Raw genomic sequence first — 20294 nt, 5'->3', positions numbered from 1 at the left:
TTTAATCTGTAGCTGTGTTTCAATAATGATTATCAGGACCTCCCTGGTGGCACAAGGGGTGAAGCATAGCACTATGAAGCAATCCGCAGCCTCTGCAGCACAAGTTCGATCCCCGGTTGGCCAGGGAGCTACCCACATGGCTCAGCAGACCTCACCTGTCTCGCCCGCTGCTCCCCTCAGCAGTGTATTTCAATCAGTCTACCTATTCTGTTCCCCACTGTCTCTGGTGAATCTTCTCACCCCCTACACCTCTGGCCTGTACCCCGGCTCTTGTATGCATAAATAAACCTTTTAAAAAAAGAATTTAAAATGATAAAAAAAATAATGATTATCAGTATACAAATTTTCACAACATAGTAATAAAGTATCAATGCAGCCTTAAGTCTCATAAATGTTATAGTATATGGATAAGGTCTTTCTTTAAAATCATGGTGGAAATGAGTATTTCAGAATATACCCAAAACATGCTCAGATTATCAAAAAGATTAATTTGGCAAGTATCTTCATATAAAAAATTCTCCCTTTAATGGTCGAAGCAAAACATTCATATTATACAATAAGCAGATGCCTAGCTTTGATTTTATTTTAATTACTGTTAATCACTTTTTAAATAGTATATCTTTTAAGTATCTAATCTGAGTTCCTTTTCTGAGCCCTAGTGTAATTCAAACACAATAAAGCCATATTAATTTGCAACTCTAGTGGTAAAGTTATTCTAAAAAGTCACGTGTTTAAAGATGGAATAGTCTTTAAAAGATAGTTTTCTAATTTCTCAAATGTTTAATGAAGTGTTCTATAGTAATTGTGTTGAGACTGCCATGTTTGATTCAGAATCACTAAAGCTAATGAGAATTGGAATAGACTTATGAGATCATCCAGGTCAATATTCTTCATTTTATAAAAATTGAAAAAACTTGGGCCTTCCCAGTGGCACAGCAGTTGAGCGCTGGTTTATGAGGCTGCCCGCAGCCTCTGCATCGCCGGTTTGATGCCCGGCTGCTCCCCGGCCACTGGAGGAGGGTCCCACATGGCATGCAGACCTCTCCTGCCGCCCGCTGCTCCCCTCAGCAGTGTACCTCGGTCCTTCTGCCTGCTCTGCTCCCCGCTCTGGCTCTGGTGAATTCTCTCACCCTCCTGTGCTTCTGACTGTACCCAGTGCTTGTATAAATAAATAAATAAATAAATAAATAAATGAATGAATGAATAAATAAATCTTAAAAAAAAATTGAAAAAACTCAAAGCTTAAATTAGCTAGCTAGTAGTGGCAAAAGCATCAAGTCACAACTTTGCTTATCCGTGTACTAAAATATTTTTACATGTGTATATTAAAATAGGTACAACATAACATACTTACCATTTTAGATTTATATATATATATTTTTTAAAGATTTATTTATTTATTTATTTATACAAGCACTGGGTACAGTCAGAAGCACAGGAGGGTGAGAGAATTCACCAGAGCCAGAGCGGGGAGCAGAGCAGGCAGAAGGACCGAAGTACACTGCTGAGGGGAGCAGCGGGCGGCAGGGGAGGTCTGCGCGCCATAGATTTATATATTATTTGTGACATATCTCCTCTCATTTGTATGATTAACTTGGAAATTCTTTTTTTTTTAATAATGCCAATTATAGTTTTAATTATTATAAAGTCCAAATTAGGTAACTGAATAATAACTTTTTAATCATACTTTAGAATATATGTAACTCAGTTTCAGAAAATAAAAAACATGCCTAAATGTCCTAAGAGTTGAAAGCGAAACTATTCAGAATGGTGATCATTACAACTGCAGTAAGAAAAATAGATTTATTGCTTTTTTCCACATTCATTTTTAAATGACAACCAACTTGAAGCACCTCAGTCATCAGAAAAAGCATATTCATTTATGGCCAGGGTAGCACGAATTCAGCTGTCAGAAGCACCTGGAATGCAGTGAGGTCCCGACAGTGTCTTATTCTATATTCAGGATATATAATAGGCACTCAGCAAACACTGATGAATGAGGCCCGAAGTCTGATTCCCCTGTGGACTCTTCACCTTCATTCTGTTTCATGATTACAAATCTACTGAGCAAATCATTGTAAAATATGCCATTTAGGAACCTAGGGAGAATGCACCAATACAAACCCTGTAAGACCATGGGGACAACACATTTGCCAATGGAGAATCATTACTCTTTTTCCATAACTAAAGACTCTGGACACTGAGTTTCTATACTTGTATTTCCAATCTACAAATAAGTTTAAACAGAATGATTTAAAAAAAAAAAAGAATCAAGTGTCATATAGAATTAAACTATAGAATACAAGTTTGAGATTTAAAAGGTCATAGCATCTTTATCATGATTTTATTTCTAAAATTTTCATGCTTAGTTTTGACTGTATTTAAAAGTGTGGCATAAAAAAGGACTTGGGATAAAATGTGATAAAGAATCACCAAAATATTCTAAACCACAAACTATAAAAAATAAACTATGCTGTAATGTTGTGTAACTATTGTTCAAATAACACTGCACATTTCCTCCATGCATCCCATATAATTATTATTGTTCCACTAGTTTTAATCAAGTATTTGGAGCTGACTGATACTATCAAGTATCGTATTGAGCTGACTATCAAGTAAGTCAGTGTTCTTTAAAAACTGTAATTAAGTAAGGCTGTTGCTCTGAAGTCTTACTTGCTATGAAAACAAGCTTGAGTTTTTTTGTATTTGCAAATTACAAGTCTTTAATGCCACATTTTAGCTGATTACGAAAATTTTCAAGTCCTTTAATCTTCAGGAGCAATGGGAATTTTAAAAAGTGCTATATAGTATAACATGTTAAGAATAAAAATTAAGACATTATTGAAAAATATACTGCATATGGAACATTTTAGTAAAAACAGCATTTGATCCTAAATGTCAATGGCTCATTACTGAGCAAGAATATTTAAAATACACTCTAGAAAAAGAGTAATAAGCTCTTCGCCACAATTTATATCACTCGAAAACTTTGTGGTTCTTATATTGATCATGGTATTATTTCCAAAATTTTCCAAGTTTCCATATTCAGTATTATCTGATGACTAAAATAATTTAAAACAACCCCCTATTAGTTCAACTCATGGAGACTTTAGAATGACCAAAATGTTAAATTTACTCCACATGCAGAAAGACAACAATTTATCAACCACACCTATCATGGAACAAACCTTGTTTTTAAAAAATACAAAAAAACAAAACTTAGAAATGTTGGGTAAAAAAAAAGACCATTAATGAAATAATTTTTGCTATAGTTAATTTGTTATAACCACAACTCTATAAACATTAACTGCTGTTTCCTGAATACAAAAACACTACTTTGTAGAAAAAGACCTCTGGCAGCTGTGAACTGATTTTCTGGCGGGGGGGTGGGGGGGGGCTGCCATACTACTTAATCCAGTCCCCTTTCTCTCCTTTGGTCCAATCAATTGCTAATAACAAGTCTGGACTTGGCAAGGGTGTCGACCTGGAACCAGAAAATTTTATAGACCTACATGGGTTCAGGCTTTACATTTGAATTTTATTTCCTAATGAAAAATACAAACAGCTCAAGGAAATTAAAACAAGCACTGCTCTGGTGAGTGCTCACTGGCAGTTCCTGGGCTCCAGGCACTGCAGTGGGTGCTTTATGCATTTATCTCTTTAAATCCTCGCAATGTCTCTGTGGGAAGAGTACAATTCTCCATACTTTATAGATAAGGAAACTGAAGCAAGAAAATCTAACTTGTCCAAGGTTGCAAAATGATTTCCACTTAGTTCCTGTGATGCTAAAATCCTCTTTAATTATGATGACATACAGCTATACGGTCCATGAGCATAGTCTTGACCATCCTGTAGAGATTAACATACTAATTTTGCAAAGATGAGAATAGAAGAAATGTAAAATCAATCTCTGGCTAGAAATTACAATAATAGCAGCTATTCTCTATGTGTCAGGATAGAGAGGATAGCATATGTTATATGCTATATTTAACCCTTCATTCTCACAAGACCTTATAGCACAGGTATTCCTATTTTATAGGTGAAGATGTTGGGCTGAGGGAGGCTTAATTAAATTTCCAGAAGTCATTTAGTCATTGGATTTAAATTTAGGTGTGTATATTTTAAGACATTAAGACATTCATGTCTGCCCCTCAATTATTCTTTATAAAGGAAAGGCTGAAAGGGGGAAACTGGATGCCTATTATGAGCTGGGTACTGGGTGAGTTGCTTTTTTTTTTTTTAATTGAGGTAACACAGATTGCTTTTACAAATGCAGAAAGTGAGATTAAGCAACTTGTCCAAAGGTCATAAAACAAGTCAATAGCAGAGCTAAATTATGAATAATCTTATAACATTTCTCAACAATGATGATGGTAATTACATTATTACTTGTATTATAAAGATGATGGTAATTATATTATTATTAATTGTATTATTATTATGAACAACCTGTACTTACTATGTATCAGGTACTATTCTAAGGGCTCAGCCACTGATACAATGCCAAAAACACAATCCTGTAGATAGTGTTCTGCAGAATGAAAAAGCCTAAGTGGTGCTGGTAATCAGGTTTTTGCTTTCTGGCTTAAGATTTTAAAGTGTTTATAGCACCTGTTGAAGGGACCTTGTAAAATGCAGATTCCAAACCTAAATACACATCAGCATCTCCAAGAAGAGGAGTCCAACAATCTGAGTATTTAATAAGCTCCTCAAATAATTTTTAAAAAGTTTTAAAACCACGTATCTACAAGAATAGTCTATTTTCAGTCTATTAGCCATAATTATCTTCATCACCTAAGCTTTTCATACAAATTAATTTCTTTGAAAATTATAGTCAACTCTTAGTACCCTTCAACAGTCAGCATAGTATTCCTCTCACAGGTATGGGGTCAGTTATGTTTTGTTCCATATCCTCTACATGTACACATACACACACACCCCTATTCATATTCCAAGTGGTGAAAAGACAGAGTGAAACTAAAAGAAGTTTCTTAAGTGCTTCTGCTGTATGCCCTGGATAATAGCTAGTTTCAAAATTTAGTGGATATATTTTTATATAAATGTACAAAAGAATTCAAATAGCCTATTCAGATATATATGCAGAATTACATTTTAATGTTTTGTCAGTGTCCACACTGAAAAAGAGTGATATGTTGTCAATTTTTATTAGTTTTTAAAAACCAAATGTTCCAAAAATAACAGCCAAAAACATACAAAAAAATAATATCCAAAACAATTCCAGGCACCCTGTGTAGGAATTCTGCCAGATGATCACATTCATCCAATAGACAGGTTTGATGTACAGACAACCCCTATTAGCAAAAATGAGGTTACATTAAGGCACTACAGTGATTGTCAGAATAAAACTAAAATAATCATGGTAATAAGCAGAACCTCTTTCTATCTAAACTTTTTAAGGAAGCTATTTAAATGTCATATGTATTCAGTGTAACATTTAGAAATATTCTTTTATACATCAATTGGGTTTAAAATATAGTAGCTGAAAAATGTTAGACATAATATTACCATAAAATTGTTGGGTTATCTATACCAAAGTTCATATATATATGAATATGTAAATACATATATAAAAATATATGATATAGATGTATATCTTATAATTCCAAGCCCGGGTATGAGTGCAGAAATTTATACATATAGGTATAAACATAAAATGTTCACAACAGCATTTTATGCTGTTTTATTCATAATAGTCCAAAATCAAAACAACCAATATTCATCAACAATAGGTATATAAACAAATAGGGCATATTCATACAGTGGACTATTACACAACAATGAAAAAGAGGTACTGTCACATGGATGAGTTTAATAGGCTATTAAATTAAAGAAGCCAGATGCATATAGAATATGCCACACAGTTTTCAGTACAGAGTTAAGAAGCAACTTTCTATAGTAAAAGAGTGGGGAACAGTTACTGCCCTTTGAGTGGAGGGTATTTACTAGAAGGAGTCACAAAAGATCTTTCTGAGGTGCTGAAAATACACTAAATCTTAAGGTGGATGATGATCACATGGCTTTATACACTTGCAAAAACTTAATGAGCAGCATGATTAAGATTTCTATGTTTTGCTGTATGTAAATTATAACTCAATTATTAAAAGTTAAGAAAAACAGTATCACATTCCTCAATGTCCAATTTAACTAGGAGAGTTAACTGATTCATGAACCCTAACCTTCAGCTTAGTGCTCAAATGCATAGACTATTCTTGAAATTAGACTTGGGCTACTGTTAAAACAACAAAAAAGACACACATTAAAAAACCACCATTTCATGTGTATAGATGACAACTCAAAAGCATTTAAAAAGCAAATTCATATTCATAACCAAAATTTACACATTAATAAAAAGTTTAAAAATAGGAAAGTGTTTTTTTTTTTTTTAATACAGATACTAAAAGTCTCTAATTTTATTCCAGGTGACAGAAAATTTGAGACAGTTGCCTTTAAGTCGTAATTCAAAGCTTATACTAACTGTGTAAACTACTACAATGCCCCAATTCTGCTACATTATTAATGATCTCACTCTAATGGTTTCACTCTTCATCACACTTGACTGTGGTCACTGGTGGGGAACACTGTATTTAAACATTTGTAAAAGTGGGATCTACTCACATTTATGATGATGTTCAGAGATTCATCATTGGGGAGGAAAATACACACACTCCGGCGGTCTTGCATGACTCTGTTGTTATGGAAGTTCAATTTGTTCATCGTGTTGTGGGCTCTCTAGTAGTCAGGGCTAAGCTCCGAGTCCTCGGCAATTTCTCTGGTTCCGAGCACTCCAAAGCCAAACTCTGCTCCTCATCACACACTCCACAGGAGAAGCATCGTGATGTTCGATTATGTAGGTTTCATAGCTGTAAAAAAAGCCCAAGAAGAGGTCATGAACAGAGGTGGCAAGAGTGCTGAGGCCAAAGACAGGGGGATGAGAAGCAGCATAACTGCCATTGTTGGCACACGGAGAATATGTCTCAAAGCTAGAGCTGCCTAATTTAACAGGTGAGAATGCACTGAAATTTATGCTGCATTTTGTCTACTACCAAATGTTTGAAAATCTTCATTCACAATCATGAATTAAACATAAAGTCAATGAGTGCCACATTTTCAAGGCAGGACTGTGCACTAGCGCAGTTGAGAGCCTGCCTTTGAGGGGTTTCCATGGGAGACAAGGAAAGGTTCTGAAAATAAACAAAATGACAAAACAGCAACAACAACAACAAAATTCTCAATCTCTCTCTTTTTTTCATTACAAACAAACTCAAATAAACGCCTTGGCTCTCACATTACATTCCTTCATCAACCACTGTGGTTTGACTGCCACTTCCTTCAAAGGAAGCCAGTGGTTCTAGAACATCTGTAGAATCCACAGGACTCACAATTGCTCTCTCTCTGACATTTACCATGGTAAATGGTGGTAAAGTTCTCCTTACAACTCTTTCTTCCCTGAGTTTTTATGGGGGAACTTTCTGTCTCCTGATTCTTTAACATGAAAATTCAAACTTATTTTTTTCTGTTTGTAATTCCACCAACCAATTAATATGTAGAAATAACACTATATGTTAAGAAATGCTATTTGTATATAAAAGAAATGTGGATTTTGATACCACTGATAGCTAATCAGTTTATTAAACATAATTTATTTAACTTCTCTTAGGTTTTCTAAGTATACAATTTTATTTGCAAGCAATGAAAATTTTATCTCCAGTTTCCATAATCATATCTTTTGTTTTTTGTCTACTGCATTAGCAAGATCTTGTGGAATAATTTTAACACATCAGTATATATTTCTGTCATTTAATGTGTCTAATGTATCATATATTATTGCTGGTTTAAAACTATCCAATCAAGATGTTAAAACTAGTTGTCTCTCAAAGCAGTAGTAATTACTTATATTGTTCTTTTTCAACTATATTTGTAGATTGCAAAAGAGAATATGCAGTAATATGGTTTGTTTTACCAGGCAGAAATCATAAATATATACTTTTAATAAAAAGTTATTATCAATGCTCACATAAATGAAAGCATAAATGAGACTATTGACCTATTTGCTTCTTGAGGATAAATATCCATCTATTATCAGGAGGATTGGAGAGAATATATTCTTAAATGGCATAATAAATAAATTAAAAACTAGTATTTATTTTAAAATATAGATAAAATACCATCCACAAGATAGCTATTACTCAAAACTAAGTAAAAACAAATAGCAAAGTTATATATGATGTTTCCTTAAAATGGTAATGAAAAGTCCCTTAAGATTATTCTGTTTTTCCTCAAAAACTGGTACTTTTTTTCACATTAGGGTGCTGCCAAAACATCACCCTTTGGGGTCAGTGGAGGTCAGTACTGCAGTTCTCTCCAGTATGGGATTGTTAGCCCACGTGTTTTATGACTACAAATTAACTATACCACAAACCCAATCACCCATTGAAGAAAGGTAAATTTTAGTTCAACAGTTCCAAAGTAGCAATTGGAGGGCCAGTGTTGGCTACATCAGAATCACCTGGATGTTTGTAATAAATACAGAATCCTGAGCACATGACATTTCTATTCAAACAATTTCCAAGGTCAGAGCCCAGGAATCTTAGTATTTTTTAAAAAGCTTCCTGGATATTTGTAATATGCAGTTTTGTTTGGAAATCACTTTAGTCAACAAAAGGGAAATACTGAGCAAAGGATTGATTGGATATAATACTTCATAGTATACATTGGGAAAACATTTTGAACACACAGACTTGGGGATGCCCTGAGAAGTTCTGTAGGTAATTACTCAAATTTATTTAACTTAATATTTCTCAGACTTACTTGGGCACAGAATACTTCAGCCTCCATAGACATATCCCAAGACATACCTATTAGCATCCAGTAGAATAATATTCTTAGGCATGCCAGTTGAGAAATACAGCCCTATAGTGATTTCTGTGTCAAATATTATATTTCATGGTAAAATTTTCCCCATGTATTGATATATTCTAATACTTTGGCTTCCTCAATACTATTAAAATCTTTTCAAGAAGAAATTATAAGCTATAATTAAATGCACCTTATTTAAATTCACACCCTTAAAAAATATTAATCCCAGTATAATTCTTATTTAAATCTACAGTTCAAATTGAGTTACTCCTATAATTTTTCATTTCTAATTAAACCAATTAAAGGTGGATATTTCTACTGACCTAGTTTCTAGAATTTAAAAAATAAACTAGGGAAAAAACATCTTTTGAGGTTTGGAATATTTCCAGTGTTTCACTAAAATAATTTTTGAAATTTCATTTGAGTACCATTTTTATTTCATGGCTCAAATAATGTTAAAATGAAAAGACTAGAAGAGGATTAATGAAGAAAATGTAATAAAAACAGAAATATAAGAAGCAGTGCTGCTTCACTGCTTCTTTTTCTGCTTTGAGAATGGCAAACTAAAAAAGCCCAAAAAGAGAGATAAGATTACTTCTTACTTTACCCAGGACTGCATTAAAGCTGATTAAAAGGTTCCACTGAAATAGCAAAATAACCATATCGCTTTATGTTCCAGTATAAAATTTAGTCTTAAATTGAGGAGTCCTGGGGGAAAGAATTAGGCTATTTACACCAATGTGAATTATAGAAATGAGCCTCTAAGCCACTGGCTTCTTATTGCTATTGCATCCTAAACTAAGTTCCAATTCAGTACAAGAAGGACAAATTAACTATGGTAGAACAGCCCTTTTCTGCCCAACAATCTTAGGATTAAAAAACAAACCATGTTGTAGTATTAAATTTTCCAGGCAAAAACAAAAGAGCTTTAAATAATGATCAAACCTCATCCTGACATCTTTATTAAAGGGTCATCCAAGAATAAAAGTAGGGACTTCAATACATTATAATGTAATAATAATGGCCTATTTCTTGTGACAAATGTACCATCAACACACAAGATGTTAACAACAGTGGAAAATCAGTACTTGGGAAGATACAGGAACTCTCTGTACTATCTTCACAACTCCTGTATATCTAAATGGAGTCTGAAACAAAAAAGTTTATTCAAAAAAAAAACTAGGTCACCAGAAATTTCCTACTCACATAATAGTCTCATTTTGAATTGAGAATTCGTAAGTCTGGGATTGTCATCCAAAATAAAGTGAAGATAGTAATTTGATAAGAAAATTACTATAAGGCAACCAACATCAGTAGGCTATTTCAATAGTCAATAAGGTATCTTATTATTTAATGAAAACAAAATTAAAAATTACCTTGGAAAACTAGATTGTACAGAGCCTGACTTCTAATATAATCATTACACATTTCTGAAGGTCAAGTTACACACATAGTACTATAATACCTGTTTGCTGAAAAGCAGAATACAAAAGCAATAGAAAATAATCTCCATACACCCTTAAGTTCCAGTTAGGTGCATATCCCTACCAAGAAGCTTAAGATGATGATACTGACCCTTGTTCCCAAGAGTACACATACCCTGATATGTACAGGGGAGGTACATGTGATGGGCAACTGTCACATCAACCTCATGGGAAAACATAATGATGATAGTGTTAAGTATATGAATAGTGTGGCTAAGATAATTTTGGAAAAAACAGTATATGACCTTTTAATGTATGGTATCCTATAAGTGATACCAAAATGCCTGTGATAAAATAAGTTGGTCTTTCATTCACTCATTCAATATGTATGCATACATGCAACACCTAATAAGTGCCCAGTGTTCCAAGAGATGCTGAGTATACAGCACTGAACAAAGTGAATTAGTGGGAACAGTAATGCCAAGGCTCATCTACTGTTCAGGAAAGGTAAAATAGCTCCAGTCTATGTGCTGAAGTAAAGGTAATTATGGTACATTAAAGAAAACCATTAACTCTTTGCCAGGCTTCCCAGTGAAAGTTGAAATCGCTTTCCATCCTTTGAAATCTGGGATGGCCCTGTGAGTAACTCAAGTTCTGTTAGAAGTCTGTTTCATAGATAACTCATATATACAAACATTGTCAGTTATTTCAATACACTGTCTCTACACTAACACTTAGTTCAGTAGCTTATAATTGTTATTTTTCTTATCTGTCTCCTCTACTCAGATCTTAGTGTAGGGTCACTAGCTATAAATTAAATATATAAAGAGAAATAGACTGATTTTAATGCTCTACTGGCAGGTATATAGTATTAACTCATTAAATGTTGGTTCTTTGGCTTACTACGCATATATCTTAGACAAGAAAGAGTCCGATAGCAAGGATACTGAAGGATACTTAATCTTGGCACTACTGACAGGATGGACCAAATATCCTTGATCATGTATATAGGGGAGGTATCTTGTGCACTGTAGGATGTTGAGCAGCATCGCTTGCATCTACTGTCTACATATACAACTACCATTTGTGACAACCCTAAATCCCTCTAGGTATTGCAAATGTACCCTAGGGGAAATATCACCCATTGTTGAAAACTAATGCTGCATAGGTTTCCTTATAGAATCATTTTTGGCTACTTTTCACTATTCAGTTGGTGTTTTAACATACAACCCTTACAAAACACACATTTTCCACCTAATGATGAGCAGTTGAGCCCCAAACTCAAAAATCTGTTTGAACAGTTAGAATTTTAAACCTTTTGAATGTCTAATCATCTGGTGTCAAAATAGCTTTGAAGCTCAACCTTCTTGAAACTCAAAATTTTATTGTAGCGTATTGCCAAACTTCTCACAGGAGTATACTTCCATTATTATCAGGTACTTGTCCTGGAGAGTTCTAGAGTTTGATTCTAGTACCTGGAAATATAAACACTGACCTGGACTTTCAATTTGTATGCTTTGTACTATGAGCATTTTTGTTTCTTAAGTAAGGGTCATTTGCTTATAAGAGACATTCTGGAGCCACAATTATTTCTCAATTTGAGTAAGTAAATTGAAAACTGTACTTCATGGTCTGTTTTGCAGTAACCCTGCTCTTGTAGATAAATGAGGAACTACTGCAAGTTTAAGAATACTACATTAAGAAGGTAAGACTGAAAACCTCCCCAATTAGTTAAATCCTGGATCTTAGCTTGAATTCTATAATACTAGCCATATGTCCTTAGGGTACTAACTGAACCTCAGAATTGGATTATTTATAAGTAAAATCCATAATATTGGCCTCCTAACATTATTGAAAAGATTAATGAGGTAACAGACAAAGTATTAGATATCAAATTGTTGAGGGAATGTTCACTAAAACAGTTAACCATGAGAAGGCACTTTTACAACTGCTCAATAAGAATATATATATATATATATATTACACTGAGATCTAGAATTGAAGAGTCAGGTGCAGGACTGGGTAAACTGTGGGAGGTCTACTTTGGTATAGGAGAGTTATGTGTATTACTGGCTATAAATGGGACAGTTATACTACATCAGGTAGTGAATTCTTTGCAATTTTATGTATTGAAAAAAAGAATGTGTATATGAGTTTTATGTGTGCTGGCTGACCCAAGGATGGAATGTAGAGGACATCTGCTTTAATCTAGTTGGTACCGTCTTTTCAAGGATGAGTGTCCTTCTTTCATCCCAGATGTTTCCAGTGGAGCTGTCAATGAGTGTGCTGTCTATTCAGGAAACATGGCAAGAAGGATGGGTGATGTGACTAAGAGCTGGCCAAACAGGGTACTCCATTCTCCAGTCACAGTGCTATAGGGTGAACCTATAACCCAAGCAACCTAAAGTTCTTTCATGAAATTTGTTTTACAAATGCTAGGTTTTGATTTGTTATTTATGAGAATATGAGCCTGGAGTTGCTGGCAACCATCTTTACATAGCAAGAAGTTTCCTGAAGAAGGAAGCCAACACAGAACAAAGTAAAGCTAAGAAAGAATTCTAATTCTTTCTGCTATATCTAGCTGTATCTAGCTGTGTCTAAATCCAGAAAACATTCCTAGGAATTCCCATGTAGTGAGTCAATACAGAATCTTTTCTCTTAAGCTAATTCTGTCACTTACAACTGATTAAGTCCTCTCTAATACAGATAATGCAAACAAAAAGTTGATTTATTATCTGGTATACTATTCACTGCCTTACTATCACTGGCTATACTGACATCAATATTTACTTAAAAAAAAAAAAAACAACAACAGTGCTCTAAATTCTCAAGTTCTCCTATTCTAAGACAAAGGAGAATATTCACTATGATGAATATTCACCATTAACAAAGGAGACCTGAAAGGTGGAAAAAAATCAAAATAACTGAAAACTTTAGGTGGCTGAGTTTATTGTTCAGATCTAAGAGTACTATTTTACAGCAAGTGAGTTATGGGGGGAAAAGCACAAATTCATTTAAGGCAACCAAAGCAAACAAGGCAATTAAGTCATAACAGCAATTTTCAGCAATAAAAGAATTTATCTTGAATACTAATTTGTGAATGAACAGTCCTGTCTTATTAAAAACCAAGTGTTTTTACAGAATCCTGCTGAATGTGTTTTTATTCTGTTGTCCACTTGTAATAAATTACAGTAGCTGCAAAAAATGCAAACAAAATAACTAGAAAGTGCAGTTGATATCTAATTTGGGGATTTACAGTTTTAGTTTATAGCAGTCTTAGTAAAAATAGTTTTAACTTCAGGCCTAATTTATGGATTTGGGAAGGAGAAACTCTTTAAGCTAAACTACCAAATGTAATCTAATATAGGTTATGCCTGACTATAACATTGTAATACTATACAACTATAAATGGCTGTTATGTTACTTAAAATGCAATTAATATAACATGCAGTCATTGTATATAATAAATGTATATAAAACTTAAATGCTAAAATTTAAGTATATGTACATATTTTACATATGCAATATGCATATGTAATTAATATTTGTACTTATTACAAATAATATTTGAAATATAGTTATTGAATCAATTGTAAGGTTAGGGTTGGAAAGGGGGAATACAGTGATAGGCAATATAATGTACTGCTTAAGAACCTGGACTCTGGCAACAGACTGCCTAGATTTGGATCTCATTGCTGACACTTGTCATCTTGGTGCCCCTGGTCAAATCTCTACTTTTTTTCTCACTTCTGAAATGGGACTGCTATAAAGATTATTAAACAAGTCACTCACTTAACTCACTAAGTAACATTACTGAGTCCATACCATGGAAAGAAAAAATATATATGTGTGTCACATTTGTTTCCATGTATGACCAAGGTCATTTGCTATGCCTTGGGGCTAGGAATGGAAAAGAAGCTTCCAATTAAAGTACATTTGAATTGGTACCAAGTGATGTTTATCATACTGAAAATAAATTGCATTTTGTGGCTAGTCCTTGTTTATAGTGAAGGGAGAATAAAAGAAAGACAGGCAAAGGAACTTTACAAAATAAGGAGGAAAATTGTGAAACTAATTTACTCATAAGCTTTAGTGATTTACTGTTAATCACTGCAGTCACTATGACTATCTGTAATAAGAATCATAATACTGTTCATACCTTTCAACCCAATAATCCAACTTCTGGGGAATGTAGAAGAAGGAAACAATTTAACCAAAAACACACTGCATTTTTTAACAGAACTGTTCACTGAACCATTATCCATCAGAGTAAAAACTGGAAAAAAAATCTAAATAGCCCAACAACAGGAACAGATTAGTAAATTATAGTATATCAAAAAATATCAATTATAAAATATACCACTTATTGAGCATATTCCTCCCAAATCACAAATACCCCCTATAGTCAAAAATTACCCTTTCACTATAAATTTTTAGACTAGAACTAGATAAATCAACAAGTTAGTATTAAAAAAGAAAGAAAGGGCCTCCCTGGTGGCACAAGGTGTTAAGCACCACACTATGAAGCAATACGCAGTCACAACAGCATGAGTTCGATCCCCGGCCGGCCAAGGAGCAACCCACATGGAGCAGCAGACCTCTCCTGACTCTCCCGCTGCTCCCCTCAGCAGTGTACTTCAGTCAGTCTGCCTGTTCTGTTTCCCACTATGTCTGGTGAATCCTCTCACCACCCCCATATCTCTGGCCTGTACCCCAGCTCCTGTATGCATAAATAAATAAATCTTTAAAAAAAAAAAGAGAGAAAGGAAAGAATGAAAAAAGAAAAGCAAGCAGGTATTGTGTCAGTCAATAGTAAGCATAAGCTGACTGGCATTTGAGTCTTCTAACTTCCCTTAAGATAAGTAAATATGCCTGTTTTACTAGGTTTCTTGAAATATTTAAAATAATCCTAAAGATACCCATTACTTCTTTTACGGACTTGAGAATAGAAAACTTTGTAATTGTTGATTAACAGGCTTGTGCTTTTTACTGTTTGGTTTGGAAAGCATATACTAGAAAGAATCATTCTTGGCAGAAATATTTTTGATCTCAAGTGTTAAAAAAAGTGATGGTTTTATTTCCCCAGTACCATTAATATTGTTACCCTTTGCTTTGCCTCTGCAATAGAGTAAAGTGCATTTGGTCACAGAGCAGAAAATAACACCAAGGAGGAGGAAGTTTGAAAGATGAGGAGTGAGTATACCACAAGTGAAAAACCATTTCCATGACAATTTATTTTAACAGGCAATCTTTCCAAAGATAAGGCCCTAGGAAGGAGAGGCAAAAATAACAAAACTAATCCTCAGTGGTTGGAAGGTTGTATTAATTTAGTTGCTACATATACATTTAAAAGAATAATCTTGCAGGGGAAAGTACTTCCTTCTGGCTTAGCTATCTTTCTTGTGGCTCTGCCATACCTCCTCATTGTCTTCTCATCTGGATTTCTAAATGTCCTGCTTTGTATCTTTCTTTAAATCTGCCACTTCCACAATGCTGTCAGAGAGACCCCATTAAATCCTACATCCAAACTTGCACATCACACCCCAGCTCAGCACTTTCACAGGATAACAACACCTGAGCTCCAAGGTCCAGCGGTCTCTCTGCGCTGGTTCTATACGTCTTCAGTGTGAACACTCTAACTTACATTTTATATTACCACAATTCTTTCCCTCATGTTTGCTAAGTTTGCTTTCGTATTTCCCACCTTTGACCATGCTGTTTCCTCTGCCTAGAATACTTTGCCTTACATATTATCCCACCTAACGCCCACCTCCAGAAGAACAAAAAGAAAGCTTCTTCCTACTTCCTTGAAAACTCAGACGCTGGTCTGTGAAGGTTGCCTTCACACCTTTCAGCAGTTGAGGGGCATTTCTATGCTCCATTCTTTCCTCCTCTCACTCTTACCACCCTTGTTAATGTTGGCAAGTCTGTTTCTCCAGAGCGGACAGGAATCTCAGTAACAGGATCTGTCAGCACCTTTCTGTCTTTAATGCCATGGGTGGTACTGGGTCTGTAAGTGGCACCCAGTCAGAAGTAATGATTTAGAAATGCACCAGAAAAGTGAATCAACTCTCCAGCAATTAATTAAAATCATGTTATTCAAAGCCCATCCTCCTCACAATGGGAATCAGTATTGGTGACAATTTCTTGAACATTTTCTACAGGTTAGCTACTTAGGAAAATATGCATATTTTTTCTTATCTTTAAATTTAGTGGGCAAACATAATGGGAGGATACTAGTCTTCAACACCATAAGCAAAATACAATTTCTAGGAAAGTCTCCCTGTGTATTATGCTAAGTCAACTTGTGTGAGCAAACCGAAAGATACATTGGTTGGAATGCACTAATTTTCAAGTACCCAAAACACCCCACTAAAACTTGAACTCTGGAGTCCAACAACCTAGGTTTGACTCTTAGCCAACTATTTACTAAATGAATGACCTTGAACAAGTCCCTCCCCACTCTACATCTAAGCTTCCATAGAATATTTAAAAATGCTGTAAAATGCAAATAATAACAGTATCTACCTTATAGGGTGTTGTAAGGCATGTGGTAGGCACATGTATTATCTGTTAGTACTTAAACTAGTTAAATAATATAAGAAGAACTTATAAAAACCAAAGTAACTTGAAGCCTTGAAGTAGCATAGGAGGACTTGTAGGTAGTGTGATGTGGTAGTTCAAGATGTCACCCAGGTACCTTGGAATTCCCCACTTTAAGGCTGGCATTTCTCAGAGTGGTCAAATCAACCAGAATGTAGGGACAAGAGCACTGATACTCATCTTAACTGGATATCTTAGGTCACAAACTCCCATCATGGGGCAAAGACATGGAATATTTAGATTAGGTGAAGGCATGCAGGGTCCACTGCTTGAGTGAAGGGTGGAATGAATTTTCCCTGATGTAAATGGACATCAAAATACCTGAATACCGTTGGGAAGCTAAAATATGAGGAGAGCTGCTAGTTCTAAGGTTTGAGTTCCTTCTATGAGTAGAAAGTTCAAAAATGGGCAATTCAACGATGATTCAACAAGAACAACAAAGGCAATGGTAAAACTCAAGAATTTCAAATGAGAGACACTTTATTTTTTCACAGTCATCTGTATTCAAAAGTCATAACAGGTTTAGCAACCAGGCACAAAAATTCCTTTCAACCAAGATGAATTTCTAGCATGACATCGCCAACAAAAAGTGCTGCTCTCAGGGAAAATCCTCCAACTTAGAAGCATCTGCTTCTAATTTTCACAATGAAATCTTTGATTCCTTCATTCATGGGACTCGTACTCAATTCCTTCTGACACATGAATAGCAGTTTTCTAGATTATGGTTTTGCTATGAAATTCTCATTATCTGGTAGCAATATATGGAATCCTAACATTAACTTTACTTATTCTTTTCCCCTGAAGTACTTTTTTTCCAAAGAGAAATTAATGACTTGAGCAAGGCTTGAATTACACATTTGGGAAGCTGCTAGCTTTCCTGTAACTTTGTAAAGGATTTTATGTTATTAAATGATTCCAAACAACAACAGGTACAAACTAAAAACACAAAAGTCCATTGACAGCAGAATACGTACCTTGAAACAATCAGCGGTGAATATTAAGGAACCACTGCTACAGATTAATAAGTATGAATCTCAAAAACAATGTTGAACAAAAAAAAAGCAAGTTGCAGAAGAATATATTAGGTATGCATCTTTTCTATAAAGAGGGAGTTCAAAAAACAGACAACTCAACAATGCTTCATTTCTATATTCATATATATATATATATATATATGTGTGTGTGTGTTAAGACTGTAAAAGACAAAGGAATTACTAACTTCAAAATTTTAATAGTGTCACATGGAGGGAAGGGATGTCTTCCAAAAAGGGGCAGGGAGCTTTAAAGGACTACAGAAATATTCTTTCTTCAGTTTGATAGTTTTATTAACATTGAAACATTCTTCTACTTGTATATTTCACAATTTAAAAAAATTAAATAAATCAGTGATATAGATGTTGAAAATGCTGAGGATTCTAGTGAATAAAGTTTTAAAAGATACATAAGGTAGGACAAATATGAAATCCTGCTACAGCAGCCTGCCACATTTAGCATTAAATGAATTCCTGAGAACTCTATGCAAGGACATTAACTACAACACACTAAATTTATCCTAATAAAAAATTATATTGCCTACTACACAACATTTTCCATAGTCCTGAAACTGAAAAATAAATTAAATAAAAACAAAAAACAAGAAAACCTTACAGTTCCTGGTTTTGTCAATGAATTCTTACAGCAGTTTTTAAAACCCAATGACATGCACAGACAAAGACAAACATTAAAAACAATCCTTGAAAACTGACCATAGATCTGAGGCTTCCAGAGGGGAGGGAGAGAGAGAGGGAAGGAGAACAAGGGAGGGAAGAGAGTACAAAGGACTTTGGTGAAGGACTATGGGTGACTAGGTAGTGGGAGGCTACAGTGACTACCCCTACAGGTGGAAATCCTACACTCTCAAAACACTAACAAGGATATAAAACAATGGTACATAACTAAATAAATAAATAAAACTAAATGACATGTATTATTGTTTTTTATCTACTATTAAATGGGAAAATAATGTAATGAAATATAACCAAATGAAAACATAACCACTTTATTAGAGCTTAGAAATAGTCTAGTTCAAGAGCTTAACTTTACAGGTGAAGAAACTGATACTGAGAGAATGTCTTTGGTCAAGATGATACCAGTAAGTTTAGGTGCCTGGTGTGTCTTTCCTTTTAAGATTTTTCTTCTCTAAGTTCTATTCTAAAAACTCCCATGGGGAGGAGACAATTTTGCTTAACTTAATCTCTTTTTAGAAAGTTTTATATACTTACACAGAAGGTTAAGTACCTGTGAAAATGATTTGCTAAAGTGGGCAGAACCAAATGCTAATAAAACCTGTCTTTTACTGTGATTGTTGCAGAATTATATGTAAAAAATTTTACGATGCCAGAAAAATTTTGAGATGCTAACGATCAAAATTTTACCCTTATACACATAAATTATGGCACTGAGATTATTCTGTGAACCAAACACACCCAAACGAGTAGTATCTCCAGTGGTGCACAACCTGACACACGCACAGACTGCGCATGTGTCAAACACACAGAAAGGCGTGAAATGAGACTCACACTCTTGACACTAAAAGAAGATCAAAAGTGTAATCTAAAGACCTCAAAGTAAAAGATTCCTCTAGACAGCCTAACAAAGTTTTTAATGTTGCTATGAAAGTCCTTTGAGGGTTTTGGTGTGAGTACATAAGTTAGAGACAAAGTTGTCACACGAACTTATAAATGACATCTGAAAATATCAATAAAATGTCAGAAGAAAATCATCATTTTAATCATAAAAAAGCCTCTTCTAGAACTCTGATTTTCAGTTTTAAAAGCCCTTAGGACAGGAAAAAGTTTACCTTATATATGGCTTTTTATTAAAGTTTCACAAAATATCATTGTTAATATCACACTGTGATTCTTCATCCTCAGCACATTAAAAAACAGAGACCAAAGATCAGCCCCCTTTAGCTCCTCTGACCCCTTTCCCTGCTCCCCTTGGGTGTCATCAACTCATCAGCCAATCTACTCTAAGGAGACCGAAATGGTTTGCATTATTCTAGAGAAACAGAAATCCAACATGGTTGAGGGGGATGTGGGGAACGGTGTTGGAAGCCAGGGCCGTATGCTTAGGTTTTCCTCCAGGTGGGATTTTCAGGGAGAAGCTGGCTCCCTTATACCTGTCATCCAGCTAATTTCTGGAAGACAGCTATCGCAGATTTGCCAGTCCCACCAACTGTGAAATCTCATTTTCAAGTGGTACTTACCTATATAGTAACATTTTATTTCCCATATTCCAATTCACAAGTCTTATTTCTAGAATTTCTTTCAAATGGGGTTTTAAAATAAGATACAAACCAAAGTCATCTCATATATTGCAAAGGAAAGAGAAATTAAAGCCACTTAACAG

General features: G+C 34.6%; 1 protein-coding gene across 10 annotated transcripts in view; it reads right to left on the bottom strand.

Annotated features, from left to right (window-relative positions):
- The window catches only part of FRMD6 (FERM domain containing 6), a 136465-nt gene that overhangs the window by 57278 nt on the left and 58893 nt on the right, over positions 1–20294 (bottom strand). For all 10 annotated transcript variants that reach the window (XR_008549987.1, XR_008549986.1, XM_054690358.1 and 7 more), the window contains one exon: positions 6637–6881. Coding sequence is in view for 8 of the 10 variants with exons in the window: in XM_054690358.1 (XP_054546333.1) it covers positions 6637–6735 (99 nt within the window). In the remaining 2 variants the exon portion in view is untranslated. The remainder of the gene's footprint in view (positions 1–6636; positions 6882–20294) is intronic.

This window comes from Talpa occidentalis, unplaced genomic scaffold (assembly GCF_014898055.3).
Source record: "Talpa occidentalis isolate TD23 unplaced genomic scaffold, MPIMG_talOcc4v2.1 talOcc4.11, whole genome shotgun sequence".
NCBI classification, from domain to species: Eukaryota; Metazoa; Chordata; class Mammalia; order Eulipotyphla; family Talpidae; genus Talpa; species Talpa occidentalis.
Note: the sequence above shows the minus strand (reverse complement) of the source record. Positions and strands in the feature narration are given on the sequence as shown.